This window comes from Tetrahymena thermophila, assembly GCF_000189635.1.
Source record: "Tetrahymena thermophila SB210 genomic scaffold scf_8254677, whole genome shotgun sequence".
In the NCBI taxonomy this organism is placed as follows: Eukaryota; Ciliophora; class Oligohymenophorea; order Hymenostomatida; family Tetrahymenidae; genus Tetrahymena; species Tetrahymena thermophila.
Genome location: NW_002476443.1, coordinates 42,423 through 66,761, shown reverse-complemented (window position 1 = coordinate 66,761; position 24,339 = coordinate 42,423). Strand labels below are relative to the sequence as shown.

Genomic DNA, 24,339 nt, shown 5'->3' with positions numbered 1-24,339 from the left:
AATGTGAATTGTATAATCACAGATTTGATTTGATTTGATTTGTTTTTTTTTGAGGAATAAATGAATTATGTATGTATGTATGGACATATGAGTGAAAGAAATAATCAATAATTTAAGTGAATAAATATGTATATAGTAGGTGAATGAGTTGTGAATGAAAGTATTAATGATAATTATTTGATAATTAATAAATAGAGTTATTTGTTTTGTAATAATTAAGTTTTTCGCTTTTTTGTTTACAAAAGCATAATTTCTAAAATAACAATAATAATAGGATATGAAAAACTTCGACGATTTGAATAACGATAAGAGCTTGTTTTTGACGCAGTCTTACCTGAGGAAGGGCGGACTTTATCAGAAACAGCTACAGTATCAATAGCAAATGGAATAAGAGAATAGGATTGCTCGCGAATAGCTGGAATAGCAGAAGAAATACATAGAAGAAAAAGAGTAAATTGAATTGGATGTATCGCGACCTATTTAGATGAACGATGAACTGATTTATTTAGCACAAACAATAAAAAATAGCGATTCTGCTGATAAAAATTCAGGAATTAATAATTTGATAAACAATAGAAAAATAGCTAAGAGCTTTTCGATTATTTCGCCGAAACCGCAAACTCATTCAGATTTGCAGGTCAACATATAAATAAACGGAGAGGCTTCGATTAAATCGCAATATCCAAATTCAAATATTGATTTGGATTTAGACAAAAAGAAAGTAAATACAGAGATACAACTTGCTGATTAGGATGATAACCTTATCGACACAAACAGACTATTAGATTTATAAATTAATAATATGGATAAGAGCAAGCACGCGAATGGCAACTGTTCAGTGCAGACTGCTTATTTTAAAGATAAAAATTCTATGAGTATCAATCACAATTAGCCTTCAAGCTTCTTTCCAAATACAAATAATAGGCTGGAGGTTGGACAAATTAACTAGATATCTCGTTTCGGCTTGTCGCAGAACAACATCAATTTGGTTAAATCTGAAATTGACGATTACGAGGACTGCGACGATACTATCGATGAGACAGGAGAGTTTACTAAAGCAGAAGTTACCAAATACCAATTTAGAACAAGAGAGCCTTAGCTTAGAATGAAAAAGGAGCAAATTTTTAATAAACCAAGTCACAAAGGAAGTTATAACGCGGCGTCATTTTGCAACAACCATATAAATCAAACGTTTGCCTCTAATCGGAATGGCTCGTGTGAGCAACTTCCGAATTCAAGTCGTAGAAGATTTCTCTCTAACCACTAAGGAGGTGCCATTAGTGGCTAAAATTTATAGTAATAAAATCAAAGCAAAGAATTTAGCTATGATTTAACTTCTTCGAGAGCTAAATAAAATAACAATAAGGATTAAAATAACTCGCAGCTTGTGCCTTATTCATTTATGCAGTCTCACGGCATACAAGATACAAGTCACAATTCTACTTCCGATGTACTATCTTAACAATAATAAATTGACAATATCACTTAAAATTTGATTGACAAACATATTCCCAGTAGTAAAGAAAACATTTTATATAATTAGCAGCAGGACTACTTGATCATCTTAAGCAACGCCTCAATTGAATCTGATTCCCACTCTCCCTAGCAAACTCAAAGAGACGACAAAAAACAATTACCTCAAACATTTCTACCTATCTTGGAAGAAAACATCCTTGAAACTAACCGTAGCACTCTAAACAGCTTCAACAAAATTGAAAAAAAAATTAATGAAACCCAGCTCATCAACAGTTTCCATCTCAAAAATAAAAACGGAATTCCCAATAAAACCAAATCTGAATTCAACAACAACAACAAAAATCATTTCAAACACAACGAATTTCATAAAAATACCTTTACTATGACAGAAGAGTTCGACGAGACCTTCGAAAAAGAAAAAATCACAAAGCACTAATTTGAAGTCCTGTCTCCGAATCTCTCCCTAAAGAGTAAGTAAATTTTTAATCCCTCAAGCAAAAAAGGAAGCACAAATTCTTCATTTTCCATTAACAACAACAACAATAATTGCAATTACGTCAACTTCGTAGACCACTCCAACCATTAAATTTAATTATTTTCACCCAAAAACTCAGATGGCAACTTGAAATCAGTTTCATCTTGTTATAATCCAACATAAAATATACTACAATATACCTACACTAAAGACTAAATTGATAAATTAATTACTCAATAATCCAAATCTAAATATAAAGGCCAATAATCTGAATAACAACAATAATAATAAGTCTTAACCTTTTCCACCAAACAATCTCACGAAACTACTAACTACCCCTCAGCATCAACTAATTTTATCTCTAAAACACCATAAATTTTAAACTATCCCTAACAACAACCACAACAACAATAACAACAAATTTAACAACCATCTTTAAAAAATTTATAAATATAAAACCAAAAAAAAAATAATAAAATTGAATGAAATTGTATATTATTATATCCTCCACATTATAGTTATTATTTATATTAAATTTATATTCCTTATCAATTATTTCCCCTTCTTCTCATTACAAAATAAGCCCTCTTATTGCTCCAAAAAAAACTCAACAAAAAATAAAATAAATCAACACGAAAAAAATAACAAAACAAAAAAAACAACATCAATAAAAGCTTTTTCTAAAAATTTGTTTTCAATAATAAATTTATTTCGTTTAAAATTAGCCCAAATAAAAACACATTTAAGCCAACAAATATTTAACAAATAAATCAAATCAAAAAAATAATTTTAATAAAAGCTAAAAACAGATTAAAAACCATAAAGATAAATAAAAAGAAAAGGATAGTTTAAAACAAATTACAAAAATTATATTTAAAAATGTTAATTAAAATTTTATTAAAACAAAAACAAATTTGTCAATTAAATCATTTAATTTTTGTTAAAATATTTTTTATTTTAAGTGAAAAATAGAAATTAATTAAATTAATCAGTTTTTTGATCATTTTTGATCATTTTTTCTCAAGTATTTTTATATTTAATTTGATATAAAAATTGTAAAAAATTCTTAAAAAATATAAATAAATTTAATTTTTTCAATTTACTTTTGATAAGTTGAAATGAAATTGTTTGTGGCTTAGGTTTTGTTATATTTTTTGGTTGCTTTAAATTTGATTTGTTAATAAATTTCGAATTTTGATTAAAAGTTAAAAATTATTTAGCTAATTTGTTTAATAGCAATTAATTTGTTAAGCAAAATACCTTTCAGCTAAAAGATTAATATTGGCCAGCACTTAAAATATTAATTTAATTATTTAGATAATCATGTTAGCTTAAAAAAGCTCTGAAAATATGGAAAATTTTTTAATTCATTTAACACAAAACGAGTTAAAAATTTTACTTTGAAAAACTTCTGACATTTATTTATTTAATTAATTAATTAATTGATTAATTATTTTACGCCAAACAATAAATGAATCAAATAAATAAATAAAGAAACAATTTTGATGATATGCTGAATATATTTATAAAAAATACCTTTAGTTTAATTTATTAAAATTGAAACATTAATTAATTTACTTTATTATTTGATTATTTGTTTGTTTTTAGTCTTCTATCAATCAATAAATAAAGGAAAACCGATTGACTTACAAATAAAATATAAGGAGTAACACAATAATATTAGCTTTTAGCAATGTCCTCAAACACTAATTTAGGTTATACGGGATATTTACTTAGGAAGACTGTTTAGCCTCACTCTTTGAGGTACGACAACTCTAATTTCAATGAGTACAGGTCGAAGAATATGATCATGTACATAAATAAAAAAGTCAGCAACACTCGTGAAAGAGAAGGAAAGAATTTATCGCATCAATAGTTATAAAAGGGAATTAATATTATGGTTAGAAAGGCTAACGGACAAGCAAGTGGAGCTCAAAAAGATAATGAAGAAAGTTCTTAGGTTCAAGAAGAAGTAAATTTGGAATAGCTCAAAAAGGATGAAGAAAAAGAAAGATAAGATCCATTTTATCAAGAAGTTATGATCAGAATGAAATAAAATGAATACACTGATGACTTTGCAGTTGTTTCTGAGGAAAATAAAATTCTTAAGTAGGCAAAAGGAAGAAAAGAGAGAAGTGACATTGAATAGACTTTGAACATATTGGTTGCTAATAATCTCGATCAGAATAACTTATAGGAATTGTTCAGAGATTTCAAAAAAATATCTTTAAAAGATAAGCTAAACGACCTAAAAAGTAGACATGCAGATATGGCTAAAATTCAAAGAAAAATCAAAAAGGATTAGCAAACCATGCAAGGATTAGAAGACAACGAAAAAGTTAACAAATTCATGAATATCATTTGTCAAAGCAGAAACTTAACTCTCGGCAAAATTCTCTCTATGAAAGAAGGTGATAAATGCATTTATTTATCTATTAATTTATCAATATAGATTTTTACAAATCGAAGCATTACTTTTATTCTAAGAAAACTGGTTCAAAAGCAATATAAAATAAAATAATAATTTGAATTGCTTATCTGCACAAAATTAAATGTATTTCCAATCAAAAATTTCATTTAAAATAACAAAAACATAGCAAAATAAGAATATAAAACATTATTTTAATCAATAACAAATGTTATTTAATTCAGTTTATTTGAGTATGATTTATAATTCAAACTTATTGAGATTAATGAGGCACTAAATAAACTTTTTATAAAGATAGCATTTTAAATAGGCAGATAAATATTAAAAAGAAACTGAAAGAGAATAATTAACAAAAAGAATAGTTAAATTTAAATGAAGCAAAAAAACTATTGAATAAATTAAGACCTTTTATTCAAATAATCTAATTAATTGTTAAGAGGGTCAGATGGATAATTTCTTTAAAGATAACCAAAATATACCCTATAAATTTATTTCAAAAATATTTTAGAGAATACTTAATAAAAATTTTATACATCTATCCCTCGTTGCTTGCTTTATAGCAGAATAAAATAATTGATTTATTTTTATCAAATCAAATGCAATGGTATTTTAAATATAATGATTCATTAAAAATAATATATGCACATTGATTAATAAAAAACAAATCAAAAATAAAGATAATCAAACCAGCATTCTTATTCACTTATTTTAGTTTAAAGCTATCTTTTTTATTTAAAATAAAAAGGAATTTCCTTTTTTAAATATTAAGTAATTCCACTAAAAATTAGCAAATTTTAGAACTCTCAAAATAAAAAAATGATAAAATAGATTAAACTAATTTTTTTGTATTTGATAAATATTGTTGAGCTAAAAGTTTTCAATAGTCATAATATTTTTTGAATAGTGTTTAAATTTAGAATAATTATTAAATACCATTTGAATTGAGAATAAAAATTAAATAGAGTTTGAATTTAAAATAATAATAATAATAATTAATTAATTATGGCTTGAATTAGTTTTAATGTAATTTTTAATTTATTATAGAAGAAATACAGTACGGTACTTAGGATGACGGTCTAGAATCAATACCTAAAGTTAAGGCTTTAGAAATGCTGCAAGAGCTGATTGAAGATGAAGAAGAAGAAAATTAAAAAAATATGATTAAAATTTTTAAAAAGACTTAGCTTGATAATATTGATATTGATGCTGCTAGAAATAAATTTAATATGACATCTTTCAAGAAGAAAAATGAATAAACAGAAAAATTATACAATTAAATGGCTGAGAATAACAAAAAAGCTATTTTGAATGCAAGTAAAATTGGATTATTTATTTATTTTTTTACATTACTAAGTCAAATTTGTTTGTTTCTTTTATTAATTATTTATTTAGTTAAGGATCCTCAGTTCGATCCAGAGAAATTTGTCAGAAACAAAGAAAGTGTCAAACCTCCAAGTGAGAAAGTAAACGTTTTTCAGCGGTTGATTTCACCTGAATACGCAAAAATGTAAGAGGAAATCTAAAGAAGTATGCCCAGATAGATTCCTTTGCATTTTGTTCAAACTGAATAAGAAAAATGCCACTAAAAACTTAAGGAATTATTCTCTTAGAACAAAACTCATGAATCTGCACCTAATATATTTGATTCTAGAATATCTACAAAAAAATCTTTCAACCTGAACACTCAACAATCTTAGAATGGGCAACAGTTTTTCTTAACTTAAAGCAATTACTCAGTTCCTAATTCTACTTTACACAGATCACATTCTCAAAAAGTCTAATTTAAAAACTTAACAGCTAACTCTGCTTTATTTACACCACAAAAAAATCCTATTGAACTTTCTTAGATTTCAACTGATGTGAAATCAGGAACAGACACTCAAACAAAATAAATAAGCAGAAATTTATCTGCTAAGTTTACTCCATTTAACAGCTCTGTCGAAGCCTATTAAATAAAAACTCCTAAATCATAATCTGGCTTGTAAAATACACAGTAATAGTAGTATTATTAATAGCAATAAAAGAGGAACTAACTTCTTCAAAGATAATCTAAATCAATGTCCTCAAATCCTTATTAAGACAGAAAAGCTCAGATTAAAGTTTAATCTCAAGCTGAAATCTTGTAACAACGTATTAATAAACTGAGAGAAAACAAACAATTCGCGAAAGCGAATAAGTTACAAATGCTTCTCAACAAAATAGAAATGCAAAAAGAAGTGTAAAACTTCGTAGAAACCTGCAACTAAGAAAAATTGGAAGCAGCAAAATAGTCAAGCTTTACCAACCATAAAATTAACAACCTAGAAAACGAATTCGAAAACGACTTAAAAGAAATAAATCTTCTCCAGCAAGGATAGGTGAACGTTGAAGTCAAAATTGACAACCCTAACTTCATCGAATTTAAAAACAGGTCAGAATTTAAGAGAAAATTAATTAATCACCTCATCAAAAAAGTTGATAAAAAAACAGACCTTTTAAGTAAATACAAACAGAAGTAATTCACCTAAAATTTCTTGTAAAAATTGTAAGATGACGGCTACATCACAGTAGACCAGTGAAAATAAAATTATTTCCTTTAAAATCATATTTTATGAAGCTTATCCAAACTTTCAAGATATATTCAATCAACATTATTAAACATAATACTCAAGATAGTTATTTCATAAACAAAAACATCAAAATTACTAACTAAACCAATCTAAAACAATCTCATGTAAATATATACAATCCAAAATTAATATGTATGAAATTCTCTCTATTTATCTATCCATACATTAGTAATTTCATCTATCAACTTATTAATCTATCTATCTATCTATTTTATTATTTATAAATTTATTTAACTACCAATATATCATCTATCTATGTATATATGTGTATATCTAAGAATACATTTATATTTATCTATCTACATATATTCTAATTACCTATTTATTTATTTATTTATTTATTTATTTATTTATCTATCTATCTATCTTTACATATCTAAATAACTAATTATCTATCTAACTATCTATACATCATGTATATTTAAACGATAATTAAAATATGTTATAAATCTAAAAAAGTAAGATTAGATTCTCTTTTAGTAACTTTTAATCTATCTTTATAATACAGAATAAAGAAGTAAATTTTAATAGTTTATATGTTTTCTGTTAAAGTAATAAAAAAGAACATGTAAAAAATATTATTAACTTACTTAATACAATAATTATTGATAAAATTATAATTTTAATATAATTCTATCTCATTTTTTAAATGCTTTGATAAATAGCTAAAATTAAACTTTAAAATCATGAAAGATTTGATGAAATTTCTTAAATTTTATCACCAAAAAGTAATAATTTATAATTAGAATTAAAATTAAACTCATTAATAAAAAGTGAATAACATAAATTAATGCATACAAATTAGATTAAATGAATTTATTTAGAAAACTTACTTACAACAAAAACAAGTAGAATAAGATGTTAATATCTTTTATATTTAAAGATCATCAAAAATTAGAAGAAAAAAATTTAATTATGGAAATACAATTTAGAATTTAATTGAAAATTGGGCAAATTTAATAGATTTTTCATTCATTTTAATAGCTAAAAAATAGCATTTATTTATTAATTAATTATATTTGCATTTATTTATTTGTAATGAGATCAAAAAATAATTGATAGATATCGATTATTGATTAATTTATATATATCTAATCTTTCATTCATTATGTTAATAATTCAATATACGAAAAGATTGATAATAAATGATAAGTTTTGTTAATAAATATTGTTACAGAAGCTGCTTGAGTTACTTTATAAAGCTTAAATAGAAAGTAGATTTAGATACTCTCGCTAAAGAGGTTGAATAGCAAAAGATTATCATAAACTCTCCTCAAAGTATGAATTTATAAAGAGTTACTTTCACACTAAATTTTTAAGAATGACTAGCATATTTTATCATTTTTATCTTATTAATTACACAAAAATAATTAAGCAAAGAATATTGATGATTTTCTCAAGAAGTATAACAAAATGAAAAATATTTAAAAGGATTATGAACTCATGTAAACCGCACATAAGGATTATCCTTCGCTGTAATATCTAATTAGAAGATAAAACATTTTTTTTAATTATATTTTATTAATGGAGAGCTTAGTATTAGATGAGTAGAACTTTAGACATGGAGAAAACTGCTAGGAGAATAGGTCAAGTGCATAAAAGTCAAAAAAATAATCTAGAAAATATGAATAAATCAACAAAGGCCATCCAAATTTTAAAGAATGAACTTTATGTAAATGCTCAATGAATTTAATGATAAATTTATTTTTGAATAATAAATGAAAGAACTTTCTAAATAAATAAATAAATAAAGCTTCATTTAAATATAAAATAAATAGGAACTTTATTTTCTTTTAGAAAACAAAAAATATGATTTGAATTCTTAGAAACAGACAAGTTTACTTAAACTTAAAAAATATGTTGAAAATCATAATTTATCGGCAATTTAAATGCCACATTAAGATGTAATAAATTCTAATATTCCTTTATTAGCTTAATCAGGAGAGATGCTTGTAGATATTTAAGGACAACTAAAGGCATTTAGACCTGATGATTCCAGGTTATTGCAATAGTTTTAATACCTCAAAAAGTTCACAGTTCAAATATTCAATAACTAAGGCTTTTAAATTTTTGATAACAGTTTTTACAATTTTTAAAAATGTGAATATCCAATTAATATGATATTCAACGAAGAATATAAATTTGTTGAAACTAATGCAGAAGAAAAAGAATATTTTTGTCTTGACTCAAGCATTCCTGGTTTGCTACAACTGATCTAAACAAGAATTAATTTTTAAGAGAAGTTCAAAATTTTAGTTTTTACTCTAGTTTATAATAAAAATCTAAATGGAATGTAAGATCTAAAAATAGAAGTTATTTCTGAAACTGATGCTTAAAATCTAGAAGAAGATATAATAAGTTTAATTGATGCAGGTCTTAGCTATTTAGAGAAAACAATCAACTTTAAAAATATAAAGTAAATTATCAAATGAAAAAAAAATAAATTAACATTTTTAAATTGAAATTGTAATTAATAAAAATAGAATTGAAAGCATAAATGATAACACAAAATCTCAAATAACTTTGCAAATGCAAGATGGAGATTTATTAAAGCTAAGAAGTTATGGAAACTTTATCTCTAAGAGGTTAAATTTAAAACTAAAACACTTTGCAGGTTAAGAAGAATTTGAAGAAGTTTCTTGCATTAATATTTTGGAAATACCCTCTCTACTAAATTTGTTATTATATCAAAATCACGCTTAATAATAAAATTAATGAAAATATTTTATTTTTAAAATTAAAATTTAGCATCAAATAAAACTAATAAGAATAAATAAAGCATTAGGCTTTTTAGAATTTCTAAAAAAAGCTCTAATTATTAATTCTTGAAATTAATTTATTTAAATAAATAAATCCTTGCTTTTAAAAATTAAATAAGCAATTTTCGTAATTTATTAATATCATTTTTATAAAAATCTATATAGTTCTGTTTATATCAAGTTTTATAAATTATAATATCTATTATTATTTCTTTCTTAAATATTGCTTCTTATTTTAAGCTTAAAAACTTGAATATGAAAATTATAACAATTTTTTTTGCTAATTTTTTGGATATTTTGTATTTCGCTTCTAAATGAATTTATATTAATTATTTAATTAAGTTTTCATTATATTTTTTATTGGACTCGTTGATATTGAATTTAAAGCGCTTTTTAATTTGATATACAACAAATAAAAAAAATTAATTTGCTTTTTTATTAACTTATGTATAATATTTATTTAATTTATGAAATCGAAGGTAGAAATTTAGAAAGTTAGATAAAAATTAATTATGAATAAATATATTTTACTTGATAAAATAAATAAATTATTTGGAATATTTACAATAAAAAATAATTGATGTATTTTTTCAAAAATTTTTTCTTTGTTTGAAAAGCATTTCTATTAATATTTTTCTTTTATTATCTAATTCTTCTGCTGTTTATTTTAAATCTTCTGTGTTGTAGTAAATTTATATTAGGTTTTATATTTCTTTGCTAACATGTTCAATAAATTAGGAAACATATTCATCTATTTTCTACTCATTAATTCTATTTGTTTGTAATAAGAATCTGTAGACTTTAATCATATTCAATAAGACTTGAATTCCTTCAGAGTTTTTGACCATTTCGTTGAACATTTCTTATTCATTTTCAATAACTTTAAGCTCACCCAAAGTGATTAAAAATCTGTTGCGATATCTCAAGAAAGCTTTAGCTTTAATTAAAAATACTTTGGTCTGCAATGAAATTTAAAGCTAGTCTACTGATCCGAGTCTTAAATGAGTTTTGAGAGGCTCCTAAAATTAGGCTATCCTTATTTTAATTTCATTCAATTTGTTATTCCTAACTTTGTCTATTAAATCAATAAGATTTTTTCTAAATTTGTTGACAAACTAAAGAATTTTAATTTGCTCTTTTTCTTTTAAGCTTTCATTGATTTCTTATACAAATAAGACACTTTTATTTAGCGATTTTCCATATATATCAAATATATTTGCTATATGATTAATTTGAACAAGCTGAGTTTTATTTTTTTCAAAGATCTGCTTAAATTTCTTTGCAAAATGTGCCTAAAATATCTCAAACAAATAAGAATCTTTCTAAGATTTTAAATTTTTGCCAAAATCTATAAAAAATTTCTTCAATTTATCCTTCTTGGACTTATTGTAATTCTAAAAGAGTATGTTGCACAAAACTTTTCTATATTTCTTCATAATCTCTGAGAATATTTTATGTAGACTTGCATTATCTTTATTTTTTAAAATTAATTTTTCAAGCCAAAAAAGAAGTTTGCTAAGTTCTTCATAATCTTCTGCCTTTAAACACCTTTAAATTACACTTTCAACTTCAAATATTTCCATGTAATCATTTTCCTATTAGCATCTCTTGAATTTTTCAAACAAACTCTAGCTTTGTAATAAAATAGCTTTGCCTCCTTCCTATTAATCCTAGACCTGGCTTTTTTAAGTAGCAGTATTAGCGTCTGCTCCTTCACTATTAGCATTAACTATTTTAAATAATTTGATCTACTTTTTAAACTGCTCTGCTTTGCTACTAACCCTAATTCTGTTTAATTCTTGTGTTAATTTTATAGCTGATTCTTAACTCTTCACATAATCATTTAAATTTGCACTTATTTGCTACTTCATCTCAAATCTGTTCTTCTAAATCTCGCTCTTAAGCATGTCTAAATTCGACTAAATGCTTTCATATGAACCATTCAGAATGTCCTTCCAAAACGGATCATCCAGCTTATCTTTTAAATATTCCGAATACATATTCTTATTAAAATAATTATTTATTTATTTATTATTTATTTGATAATTTAAAAACAAACTAAAATTTTTGTAATAAAATTGATTAAAATTTTATTATTGTTTGCTTATCTATTTATTCTGATTATTAAATCAATAAATATTCTATCCAAAGTGATTTATAAAGATATTCTTTATTAGTTTCAACGAACGTGTGGAAACAATCTAAGTTACTTTTAAAACTTTTATTAAATATATAAAAAAACACAATTAAAATCATTATATTTTTAATTTATTTCATAAAAATACCATATAAAAATAAAAATATTTAATAAAAAGATATGATAAATAATCGTATCCTTGCTTATTGCTTTATTTTCGAGATTATTAGGCTTGATTGTTATGATAAATTATAAAACTTACTAACTAGTAAAATATTTATTAATAAATTTAGGGAGGTTATTTTTCTAAAATATTTAGGGAAGGCTCAATATTAATGAAAAAAGAATATGAAAAAAAAATTTAAATGAATGGAGAATTTAATTTTAAAATCTCATAAATTTTTCAGAGTCATCATCCATAAATAATCTTATGATGCTATTATACTAATTAAAGTATGCAGAAACCAAATATCATAGCAAAATTTTCATGGTTGGTTTGGTTTCCAACATAAAATAATCAACAATAGCTTCTTTGAATTTATCTTATTTAATAAAGAAAAGGCAAGCAAACATTGATGGTATTTTAAATCTAGTTTTTTTTGAAATTTTTAAAAATAAGAAGTTTTATAAAATAAAAAGAATATAAATTGCTTTTATTTATTTTCTTTTTGATTAAATCCATATATCTATAATTAACTTAAACATGTTAGTTGAAATAGTATTTTAAAATTATTTATATTAGTTTATTATTATTAATATTTTTTTATTTTAAAGGTGAAAAAAGAGTTATTAATAAATTTTTTTATCTGTTTGATTGATTGATGATGCCTTAGTGAGGAGAGAATAATATAATAGCTCACCTTTTTATTTTGAAAATATATGATTAATATACTAAGAGGCATTCGTTTAATTAAATGAAAAGTAGATATTGTTGGTATCTTTAATCTAAATTTGTATTATATCTACATAAAAAAAAGAAAGTTCTATGAAAATTAAAAAAATATTGAATATAAAAATTTTTCTATTGATTTATTTATTAATTTTGTTAAAATTCTATCAAGAAAGCAAGCAAGCAAACAAAAAACAAATAAAAACGAATAAACAAGAATGTTAGGCAAGATATTTAAGCAAAAACTTTAATTTATTAAGTCGTCTCTAAAGATTCATCAAAATTCTAGACTTTCTTTGATACAAAATATATAATTTTAATCTCGAAGCCCATTTTGCAGTTTAGAATAGCGTCCTTAAATATTGAAGAACTCTATTAAATTAGGAAATGACGCTTCGAAGGGGTAGCAAATACAAAAGAATTTATAGGAGGAGTTTAATTAGATTGAGTTAATTTCAAACCCATAGCACCAAAATAGGGTAAAGAAGATTATTCAAACTTATGTTGTCAATACAGATTTTGTTAACATAGAACAATTGGCTGAATTTATTGCTTTTGATGGTTAAAAATTACTCTAAAAGTTAACATCAATGGGCATAAATCCTGAAAAAATTAGTTTAAAGGAGGCAAATCTGATATCTTTAGAATATGATGTAAAGATATAGCATAAGAACGAAAAGGGGAACATAAAGCAAAGATCGCCTGTTGTTACCATTATGGGTCACGTCGATCATGGCAAAACAACATTGTTAGATTATTTAAGAAATAGTTAAATTGCTAAAGGTGAATTTGGAGGTATAACTCAAAAAATTGGTGCATTTCACGTTTTAACTCCTGAAGGGTAAAGAATAACTTTTATTGATACTCCAGGTCACGAGGCTTTTTCAAATATGAGAGTGCGTGGAGCTAATTCAACAGATATGATTATTTTGGTTGTATCTGCTATTGAAGGAATATAGCCTTAGGTATATTTTTTGTTTTATATTGAATGTGTAAATAATAATTTTAATCAACAATTTCTGATAAAAAAGACACTAGAAGTTATTAAGTTAGCTCATTAGAATCAAGTTCATATCTTAGTTGCAATAAATAAAATTGATGTTCCAGGAGCACGTCCTGATTTAGTTGAAAAGTAATTAAAGGAGTAAGGGAAATTAGATTTAGAGCCATTTGGAGGTAACATTCCAGTTGTTCATATTTCTGCTTTAAATGGCACAAACATGGACTTGCTGTTGGAATTAATTTTATTCGAATCAGAACTCATGGAATTGAAAGAAGTAAAAAATATTAAGGAATTTAAATAGAATTTAATGGAAAATTTAATATAGGATTACGATTCTTTAGCTGAAGGAGTTGTGATTGAAAGCAGAAGAGATGTTGACAATGATGAAAAAAGTTGCACAATTATTGTCTAAAAAGGCACATTAAAGGTTGGTGATCATATTATTATTGGAAATAACTATTGCAAAGTGAGATCAATAAAAGATGATAAAAAAAATATGCTTAAGCAGGCTTTTCCTTCATATGCAGTTGAAATTGTAATATTTTTATATTGAATTTAGATTCAATTTAATATTAAAAATAAACAAAAAAAATAAGACTGGAATTAAAGAATTGCCTTAATCTGGAGACGTAGTTTTTGCTTTAGAGTCAGAAAACAAAGCTAAAGTGATCTCCCAAAGAAGAATTAAAAATGAAGAAGAACTCAATAGCCAAGAAGAACAATTCATTTAAGGATCAGGATCTAAGTTGAAATTTGAGTAAAATTAATTATTTTTGTATTAATATTTTAAAAGAATTATTTTATTAATTAATTTAAAGAAATGTCAGAGAAAAAAGAAAATTCTTCTCTGGAAACAGAGAAATCACAGAAGCTAAATATAACGAAGTAGAGGCAAGAATTTTAGACGTAATTCTAACGATTAGAATAAAAATTTAATGAAATTTAATTATAATAATAAATGAATAAAAGAAAATAAAACAATTGGAAGAAATAGATTTTAAGTCAGAAACAGAGATGAATGATATTTAATAAAAAATATAAAAATTAAAATAAGATTTGTAATAGAATAAGTAGTATATGGCTAATTTAGTAGGAGATGTTAAAGTAGGAAATAGTATTAATTTAATTATAAAGGCAAACGATTTTGGTACAAAAGAAACTTTGGTGTCTTAAATTATCAAGGCTAAGTTAGCATACGAAGATATTCAATTAAATATAATTAGCGCTACTGTTGGTTAGGTTACAGAAGCTGATATTAGAGACGCTGAATTATTTAATGCTAAGATATTGGGTATGGATATCTAACTCTCTAAGGATGTAGAGTAATTAGTTAAATAAAAGAAAATTGTAGTTAAATCTCACAAAATTATTTACACCTTAATTGATGATATTAAATTGCTGATGGAACAAGGTCCAGAAGAGGCTGAAGAAGAAGAAAAAGAAGTAGAAAGAGGTCAAGCTGTAATCCAATCAGTTATTGAAATCAAAGCATCTAAATCATGTAAATATAAAGATTTCATCTAAAGATTATTTAGTTATTTTAATATTATCAAAAGAAACACAATTCGTTGCTGGATGCAAAGTTTTAAGCGGTAAAATAAATAAGAAACATTTATATAGAATTGAAAGAGATGGCGAAATCATTGAAAAAGATTTAGAAATTGCTAATCTCAGACACTTTAAGAAAGAAGTAGAAGAAATCAAAGAAGGCAGCGAATGCGGAATAATCTTCTTTAGATTTAATTCTTTCGAAGAAGGAGATACTGTCGTAGCCTATGAAAAAGAGTGAGCGACAACCAAGTTTATTCACAACCTAAATTATTTTAATAATTAATATATTGTTTATATCTTAAATTATATAATACACTTGTTCCTAATTCTTAATCAATATTAAATCTTTCCAAATTTTTTCTTTCCAAATTTTATGCAATTTTAATTAAAATCTATTTTGTCATGACTATATTTTTAATTTCAAAAACATCATAGTCTATAATATTATAAGCTATTATTGAAAAAAATGCAAAATGGTTAAAAAAATGAGAAAATTAAAAAATAATTTTTTTATTAATTTATTAACTTTTTTTTTAATACTTTTATTAAAACATATAGATTACAAAATAATTTAATATAAGATGTGTTTAATTTTTAATAAGAAATATATTTTATTTAAGTGTTAAATGTAGAATAACTAACTCATTTGATTTTATCTTTTTCTTTGTTTTGGTTATTAATGCTAGTTGCGTTGTATTTATTAAGTTCGTTTTTTAACGATTTTATCTTAGTATTTTGTTTATCCATTTGTTCTTTGCTGCTTTTGAGCTAATTTTTACAATCTTTCAGCTGATCTTCTAATTCTTGGTTGCTCTGCTTTAAAGTAGAAATTACATTTGTATTGATTGTTTACTAGTTTTCTAATTGGAAGAGTCTTTCATTTGCAACGATATTTCTTTAAAGCTACTCCTATAAATTTTGAATAATTCCTCTCATTTTTATAGTTTCATCAACAAAACATTTCTTCTCTTGCTAAAATTATTAATAGTAAATAATAAATAAGTAAAAATTTAAAGCATTTATGTAATAATCTACTTCGATTTCAAGGAATTTTGTATATTTAGAATTCTTTTTCATTGTATTGATTTCTTCTGTTTTAAATTTGACTTCATCGTTGAGCTCTTTAATTTGTTTCTTTAGATTGATGTAAAGAAAACTCTAATAATAAATATATAAATAAGTATTTAAAGAATTGAATATTTAGCATTGTATTTAATATTCTCTAAGTGGAATATTGATTATTTAATCAATTGATTATACTTCTGTTGAAAACTTCGTGTTCAAATTTTTTAAATTGCCACTTGCTTATAATTCTTCAATAACTTTTTCATATTTTTTGAGTTCCCTGTCTTTGTTAATTAACACAGTTTTTATTTTATAATTTTCATCAGTGAGTACTTTTATTTTTTCTTTATGTTGTAGCAGTTCCTCAAATAGTTTCTCCTATAAGTAAAAAAACATAATTATAATTTATCAAGACTAAATAACCAGCAAAAACCTTATCATATGCGCTAAAATTGCTTTTAAAGTGGTTGGATTCTGATTAAATGATTCCTCTATGGTGCTGCTAACTGTTTCTGAATGTGCTAGTTGATGGTCTGATTTAAAATACCTAGATTGATTACATTAAAGTCTTTGCTAAACAAAAATAGATGTAAGATAAAGTAAACTACCTTTGATGACTATGTTTATTTTAAAAAGCTAATATTCTTTTTTTATAGCCTAAATATATTTAATGATATTTTAAATTCAAAATGTTGCACTGCTAATTATTATCAATTTACAAACTCAATTGCTTATCTTTATTCTCTTTATCTTCCTAGCTTTTGTTTACAGCACTGAGCTCTCTTTTGATTTAAAAATAATCTAATGTGAAATACGTTGATAAATAATGTAGAATTTACTAATCAGCTGAAGTAGGTCTCTAAAAATATTTATGTCCCTAACTCTGTTATAAAAAAGGCTTTAACTTGAAATAAATATCATGCTATTAAAATGAAATTCTGGGTCAAATCGAAATCTAAAAATTTGGTTTACTTCCTAATTATCCTAATAATATTTCTTCATATCTTCTTTTAAAAAATAGATGTAATTTAAATAAATGTAAGACAATTGATAGTTATATTTTATTAAGCAGATAATTAATTAATTAATGAATTAGCCAATGCAACCAAATATTATATCTAAAATCTTAACAAAAATAATCTTATTTGATTTATTGGCAATCATAGGCCAAGCAATCAAATCAAAAAGTTGCACTAAAATAAACAAACAATCAAACAATCAAACAAATAATCAAATTAATCCTAACTAGTTTGCTTTAAATCTTCATTTTTAATCTACAATTAAGACCAGCATTCTTTTTTCAAATTTTAATTTAAAAATTTAAAATAATAAATTAAATTTTTAGAAAAAATATTTTAGTTTGATTTGAAAAATTATATTTTTAGTAAATTTTATTTTAAATTAATAAAAATAAAATATAAAAAATAATTATTATTAAATTTAAAAAATTTTAATAATAGATTATTATGTTATCATTATAATCTTTATTAATAATTAAGAAAGTTTTAAAGAAAATAAAAAAAAATAAAATTTATTAATATTTGTAAATAGAATATAATAGCAAATTTTTTAATTCGTTTAATCTTAATTAAATTAATTTATAGATCAAATTCACAAAGAGTTTTTTTAATTATGATTTGGAGTTGAGCAAAGTGAAAAATAAATTATAAGGAGATATATTAAGATATAAACAATAATTACTTTTTAACTCTATAGAATAAATTTAATAATTAGAATTAGCGGATTAAAATTTTTTTAAGGATATATTATTATAATTATTATTATTATGATGATGATGATGATTATTAATTTTATTAATTGTAAAGAAAATTTTAAGTTTTAATTATTTATTAGAATGTTAGTTAGTTGATTGCTTGCTTGCTTGGATATTGATATTCATTTAATATCGTTGGATTTTATATGGGTTTGTATATTTTCAATAAATTAGTTAGTTATATGTGGTTCTTATGCTACAAGTATCTTATTCCAGTCAATTTGATATTCTTTTTATCTAGATCTAACTGATTTGAGAACGTAAAGTATTTCGCTTTAGTCCTCTAAATTTTCTAATTTTCTAAGCAGTATTTTTATTAAGTTAATTATAGTCCTGTAAAAAAATATCCAGCCATCTTTAAACACTCCCTGCAAAACTAGGTGCTTTTATTAAATATAATGATTTAGCGAATATTAATTATTTAATTTAACATATTTACTGAGTATTCGAGAGGAATAATATCTGTGAGGAGGACCAGTATCCACTCAGAGATAAACATTGATGGGTGCAAGTCATATTTATTGAGTATTTAATATATTTGGGGACAGTTTATAATCATAATAACTTCAATTGTTTTTAAGTGCTTTTGCAAATCTGGGAAACCTTTTATTAATCATTGTTTGTTAACACTTTTGATTGATTTATTTATTTTTTTAAATACCTGGCTTGAGTAAGTCATTAAGATTGAGAATGCTGCATATTTTAGAAAGGAGTTCAAAAGCATAGGTTTCATCTGCATGCCAAATAAGATATCCTACTATTAAATTCATTCCTTAAACATAGCCTTTTTAATTTAATAAAGAATAAATATTTTTTCTATTAAAATGCGAAGAAAATCTTACCAACTTCGGGATATTGATTGATGTATTTGTACAAAATATTTTAAATCGATTACTGAATTTATGGATTCCAAAAGAATTCGTAGTTTTGATAAGTTCTCAACACATCTTTTTAAATTTGTAGTTGTATTTTAGGATCGAAGTCCAAGGGCATTGATGAGAGGAAGATTGTAGAGTTGACTTGAGATAATTCTTTGTTTATTCCTAACCAACTATAGACTTTAGAGCAAGATTCCATCATATTTTCGTCATTATCGCAATTGCAATTTCTTCTGTGACTTTTATTTTTGTGTTAAATCGAGAGCTTTGTTTATTTTTCTTAACTGATGAAAGTCTGAGGGATGTTTTTAGTCGTAACATCTAAGAAGGAATCTATGCTTTATCTGTTATTAAATTGTCTTTGAGTCTCATTTCCAGTATATATTTATGTCTATTGTTATCCATTAAATTATTATTATTATTATTTGCTAGGATAAGCGCTTAGCAAACCCTCTCGTCTGTTTTCTTTTCCTTTGTAGAGCTACATTTTTGAATGATTTTAAAAACTAAGCTAGTTGGATTGCGTTCTTAATAAATTTTATGTGGATTTTATATTGTTTTGCATTAGACTAAAAGAAGCTGATTTCTCTTGGTCTGCTCTTGGACTTGTGTTTTAAATGGAATATCTATTTGCGTTAGTTGTATTAAGTTAAGATTGATTAGTTTTTTCGTTTCCTTTCAGTAAGTCTATTTCAGATGCTCTGATTGTTGTTAGCACATTCAATTTGCTCATATTTTTATTCATTTAAAAGGAGTTTTGCAATTCTTGAGGAACTGAGTAGTCTTCTTCTTGAGTTGCAGGTGGTTTTTGCTATTAAATAAGCTAATTTTCATTTTAATTTTACAATTTAATTTGGTGATTTAAGTGATTTGATTTATTTTTATCAAACAAATTAGAAGGATTTTCTTGATTATTGCTATTTTTATAATTAAGTAAATTAGTAGATTTAGATGAATTTAATCTTGAAAATTTATTTTCTTTTTCTTAATTAATATCTTAAGAATGTTTTATTTCATTGTCATGTTAATGGATGACGTTTTCTTTGTCCAATTATTCGTTATTTAAACCGTAGTATCTTTAGTTTATTGAGTAAAATTACTTATCGAACTGCTGACTGTTGTTATTTCCTTGATCAATTTAGAAATGTTCAAACTAATTTTAAAAAATAAGTTGGTTTTAGCTTAGAGAATTCTAAGATTGAATCGATATTGAAGACATTGGATTAATATGCTAAGAAGAGCTATTGTTTTTTTAATTTGCAATACACAAATTGTTGTATTTTTATTGAATTTAAAGTGGATTCTGCTGCTAATTTATTTATTATTATTGCTTAAAGTCTTAATTGCTGATATATTAAAATTTATTATTAGGATTTTCTATTTAAAAACATTAATTTTATTGCTTCTGTTGCTGAACATAACTATTGTAGCTGCTAGAGTCTTGAATAAGCTTTAAAGTGCTCTTTTAACTACTTTTTTTCTTTTGATTGTCATATGATATTGTGCTTTGATTGGAAGGTGTTGCATTCAGAGATACCTTAGAAGTGTTGCTTATTTTTCTTTATGGCGTCTTTGAAGCGTTGTGTTAATAATTCTTCTAAATATTAAGCATATTTTTACTGCTATTTTTGTTTTCTTTTAAAAATTGAGAGTAATCTTATCCGTCTAAGCCTCCACTGTTCATTTATACTCCATTATTCATTAAGCCTTTATTTGGTAATTCCTATTGAATAGGGGAATGTCTTTTCAAGAACGCATCAGCTTCTATAGAACTAGCTTGAATTAAATTCTACTGAAAATGAGGATAGTTCCCATTTAATTTTGTATCTATCTCATTCGATTTTTATTGTTAAAAGCCTATCAATTCTTTAAAAAGTATGTTTTAGTCCTAACTTGGTTGCAATTAAAATTAAGCAACACTAATATTATTGTTCTTTTGTATTTATTCAGAAGTGTAATTTGATATATTTATAGAAGATAGAGCACTAATATTACTGCTATTTTTAGCTGAAATATTGTTCTAGAGTTTCTTCGGATTGAAGATATTCTCTTGAGTGTTCTTTTAAGCAGTTGGATTGTTGCTTTTGTTCGCCGCGTCATTATAAATAGAAATAGCTGACGGATTCTTTTAAAGCCTCTTTTGAGGATTCTAAGGAGTAGTTAAACAAACCATAGATGACTTCGATGAAGCTATTTCATAATAATTTTAAGGAAGACATGCAGCATTTTAAACAAAAGACTATTTAATTTTATTTTCCTCATCAACAAATTCATGATTCATCAAATCTAAATTTAATTGATTATTGTTCTTTGAAGAAAAAAAGATGTCATTGCTACTGCTATTTGAACTAAATTATATTTAATGCATCTTTTCTTATTATTCGCAAACTAGATGCTGTCCCTCGTTGCTATTAAAACCCTTAGTCTTTTAATCATTGTTGCCGCTCACGCAATTTTTCTGCTAGCTAGCAGGATTTTAAAAATAGAAATGTTAGCTATATTTCCTTTAATTTATTGGAGTTCGTGGGTTGCTTTTGCTTTAGATACTCTTATTCATATTCATTTAGCTATAATTAATCAATACTGTCAAATAAATCAAATTTCTTTTGAATTTAATAATTCAATCAAATACATCAAACTGATTTACTTTGTTTATTTATTTATTCATTCACTTTTACTTTCTTTATTTCTTGATTTTAAACGTTAACAAACAAATTTCTTTTAACAAAAACCTTAATTTCAAAAAAAATTAATAATTTGATAAACTAAATCAAAAATCAAATAATGCCAAATTCATTCTTTTCTTAATATACTGAACAAATTAAATATAAATTGCATTCAATTTCTATTAATTTATTTAAATTTGCTTATTTATTTTTTTTCCGCAAGTAAAATAAAGCAAATTTTGAATAAAAAAAGTTATAGCAGAGAGAGGTTTCGATCCTCCGACCTTTGAGTTATGAGCCCAACGCGATTCCACTTCGCCACCCTGCTACTTCGAGATTAAATTATCAAAATTCATCTTTGTTTTTGAGTTTTTTTCCAAATAATTTAAATATTTTAAAAGAAAATAAATTCATTTTTTATTAAGAAAGAAAAATTGTTTTCTTTATATTTTTTAAATATTTTAATTGATAAAATTTTTTTTCTCTGCAAAATTACAAGAAAGTAAAGAAATTTGCTTTTAGTTCTTTTGATTTATTGTTTGTAGTTCTATTTTTCTTTGCAGAGCTTAATCAAAGTCATTAAGAAAGAATTAAATTTATAGCTTTTAAAGGCAAAGATTTGTTTTAAGATCCATAAATAATAATGATAATTTCTACTTCAAAAACTTTAGATAGAAACCAAATTTTTAACTATCTCAGACTAAACAAAAAGGATTATGCAAATGTTAAAAAATAAATAGAAGAACATAAAAGTTGTTAGTTTATTTTGCGTTCTTTGAGTGGAAAAAATAACATTATTAGCTAATTTATTGTAATGTTATCAGATGAAGACTCTTCTTCTTATGTAGAGCTTAATCCCTTTACATATCACGATGAATAAGAGAAATACACAGAAGTAGAAATAATCAAGAAGACTTTAGAAGTTAGTAAGATAATTTCATCATTAAAAATAATTTTAAACAATCAAAATTTTCAAAAAAGGTGAAGTTGTCAAGATAAATATTTCATTTGTTTCTGATAGCTTAAATCTTGTTTTTTTACCTTCAGTCTTGGATGTAGAAGAAATCCTTAAGAGATAATTGATAAGATAAAATTAGATATTCTGCACTAACACAATTCTTAATGTTAAAATTTTGGAAAACTTAATCGCATTTAAAATAGATTCAATTTCATATCAAGATGCTTATATTCATAATTAAATGTTTCTCTGCACAAACATGAGCTTATTCGATATACAGATTGATTATTCTTCCTTGCTAAGATTTAATAAATTTTATAAAACACCTAAATCGACATATTTGCATGAAATTATTAACCTTAATCTTGATCAAGAAGCACAAAGTTAAGTCCAAAAATTTAATTAATGGCTGATTTATTCTTCAACTCATAATGATAAAAGTACAGATTATTAATTTTTGGATAAAAATAGGGCAGTTATATCATTCAAATCGAATGGAACTCAATAGTAAGAAACAAAATTTTAAATCTTAAAATACTTAATAAAACAACAAATTTCGCTGTTCAACAAATAAAACGCTGAACTAAATGACTCAAGATAAGAAGAAAGCTAAAAATTATATAAAATTAGATATTTAAATTTAAGGGAAATCAGTCAAATCAGCTAGCTTAATCGCATTTAAGAATTTTTTAATTAGTTGTCATCTTGTATTAAAAAGTAATAAAATAGTTATTAAACACTGCTATTAATTGACTCTTGTGAATATTTTTTAGAGTAAGATAAATACAATGAAAATATTAACAAATTCAATCATTTCTTAGAATTTATATAAAACCAGCAAGCAGTGCTCTTTGCCTTATAACAAGAGTCAAAGAATTATTATAGTTTACCTGAAAAAATTACAATTATCAAACTATGATCTTTTAAAGTAGCAATTACGCTAATTTATTGTAGACCCCTTTCCATTTTATTTAGTTTTAATATCAATAAAATATCATTCAATAAAACTTTAAAATAAAATTTAAATTGTTTAAATGTATCTATGTATTTATTTTGTGTACAATTTTTATCTATTTATAACTTTAAATTTATTTCCACTCATTTTGTATTAATTTCGCAAGAAAGCTAATTACCTTATAACCTCAAAAATAGTAGGATCTAAATTAAAAAAATACTTTTCGAGCTTTTCATTTTAGCTCGAAGTTACTTAGTTTGTAAAAATATGTGGGATTTAAGTATATTTGATTTATCCCTAATTAAAATAAGTAATAATACTTACACCATATATTTTTAAGCTTCTTTTAAATTTTATATATTTTTTACTATTAATCTAAATGATCATTCGATACAAATTAACAAATGGCGCTACAAATAATTTAGTATAAAACAAACATATTTAATATAGTTAAACATACACTTTAAAAGTACTTATATTAAAGTAAAAAAATATATTAAACTATTTTATAAAACAAATAAAAGATTTCATCAAAAATTAGTTTTAGCTTTTAAAATAAAATTAATTTATTGTTACTAATAAAGTAAGTAGAACTGTTTATTTTATATTAAGAATAATTTAGCTTGGAATTTTTTTTGTTTAGGGAAAAATAGAAAATATTTTAATTTGCATTTAAGTAGCAATTCTATAATATAAATGAAATAGATAATATTACT

The 24,339-nt window shown here is 24.0% G+C and overlaps 8 protein-coding genes across 8 annotated transcripts; 5 read left to right on the top strand and 3 right to left on the bottom strand. All coding sequences in view use genetic code 6, as the record gives it.

Annotated features, from left to right (window-relative positions):
- Positions 1 to 232: 232 nt before the first annotated feature.
- Positions 233 to 2,437, top strand: TTHERM_01119510 (hypothetical protein; the record flags this gene model as incomplete). Its single annotated transcript, XM_001013486.2, has 1 exon — positions 233 to 2,437. The coding sequence occupies exon 1, from the start codon at positions 278 to 280 to the stop codon at positions 2,435 to 2,437; it is 2,160 nt and encodes a 719-aa protein (XP_001013486.1). The 5' UTR covers positions 233 to 277.
- A 1,207-nt stretch (positions 2,438 to 3,644) lies between these two features.
- On the top strand, positions 3,645 to 6,937 carry TTHERM_01119500 (transmembrane protein, putative; the record flags this gene model as incomplete). Its single annotated transcript, XM_001013485.2, has 2 exons — positions 3,645 to 4,362; positions 5,424 to 6,937. The coding sequence occupies 2 exons, from the start codon at positions 3,645 to 3,647 to the stop codon at positions 6,935 to 6,937; spliced, it is 2,232 nt and encodes a 743-aa protein (XP_001013485.2).
- A 1,196-nt stretch (positions 6,938 to 8,133) lies between these two features.
- On the top strand, positions 8,134 to 9,706 carry TTHERM_01119490 (hypothetical protein; the record flags this gene model as incomplete). The annotated part of the gene is made up of 5 exons (XM_001013484.2): positions 8,134 to 8,266; positions 8,364 to 8,463; positions 8,519 to 8,660; positions 8,767 to 9,404; positions 9,472 to 9,706. The coding sequence occupies 5 exons, from the start codon at positions 8,134 to 8,136 to the stop codon at positions 9,704 to 9,706; spliced, it is 1,248 nt and encodes a 415-aa protein (XP_001013484.2).
- A 631-nt stretch (positions 9,707 to 10,337) lies between these two features.
- TTHERM_01119480 (hypothetical protein) lies at positions 10,338 to 11,747 on the bottom strand (the record flags this gene model as incomplete). Its single annotated transcript, XM_001013483.1, has 1 exon — positions 10,338 to 11,747. One exon carries the CDS (start codon positions 11,745 to 11,747, stop codon positions 10,338 to 10,340), a length of 1,410 nt encoding a protein of 469 aa, XP_001013483.1.
- Positions 11,748 to 12,991: 1,244 nt separating this feature from the next.
- TTHERM_01119470 (translation initiation factor IF-2) lies at positions 12,992 to 15,565 on the top strand (the record flags this gene model as incomplete). Its single annotated transcript, XM_001013482.2, has 7 exons — positions 12,992 to 13,738; positions 13,805 to 14,050; positions 14,102 to 14,311; positions 14,373 to 14,533; positions 14,595 to 14,682; positions 14,746 to 15,277; positions 15,333 to 15,565. 7 exons carry the CDS (start codon positions 12,992 to 12,994, stop codon positions 15,563 to 15,565), a joined length of 2,217 nt encoding a protein of 738 aa, XP_001013482.2.
- Positions 15,566 to 15,969: 404 nt separating this feature from the next.
- Positions 15,970 to 17,556, bottom strand: TTHERM_01119460 (hypothetical protein; the record flags this gene model as incomplete). Its single annotated transcript, XM_001013481.2, has 8 exons — positions 15,970 to 16,299; positions 16,363 to 16,485; positions 16,588 to 16,770; positions 16,826 to 16,939; positions 17,001 to 17,049; positions 17,112 to 17,174; positions 17,232 to 17,275; positions 17,365 to 17,556. The coding sequence occupies 8 exons, from the start codon at positions 17,554 to 17,556 to the stop codon at positions 15,970 to 15,972; spliced, it is 1,098 nt and encodes a 365-aa protein (XP_001013481.2).
- Positions 17,557 to 17,864: 308 nt separating this feature from the next.
- TTHERM_01119440 (rab-GTPase-TBC domain protein) lies at positions 17,865 to 21,648 on the bottom strand (the record flags this gene model as incomplete). The annotated part of the gene is made up of 3 exons (XM_001013480.2): positions 19,009 to 21,648; positions 18,828 to 18,950; positions 17,865 to 18,769 (listed from the first exon to the last, which is right to left on the bottom strand). The coding sequence occupies exons 1-3, from the start codon at positions 21,605 to 21,607 to the stop codon at positions 17,865 to 17,867; spliced, it is 3,627 nt and encodes a 1,208-aa protein (XP_001013480.2). The 5' UTR covers positions 21,608 to 21,648.
- Positions 21,649 to 22,294: 646 nt separating this feature from the next.
- On the top strand, positions 22,295 to 23,627 carry TTHERM_01119430 (hypothetical protein). The gene is made up of 2 exons (XM_001013479.2): positions 22,295 to 22,636; positions 22,692 to 23,627. Exons 1-2 carry the CDS (start codon positions 22,354 to 22,356, stop codon positions 23,585 to 23,587), a joined length of 1,179 nt encoding a protein of 392 aa, XP_001013479.2. The 5' UTR covers positions 22,295 to 22,353; the 3' UTR covers positions 23,588 to 23,627.
- The last annotated feature ends 712 nt before the right edge of the window (positions 23,628 to 24,339 follow it).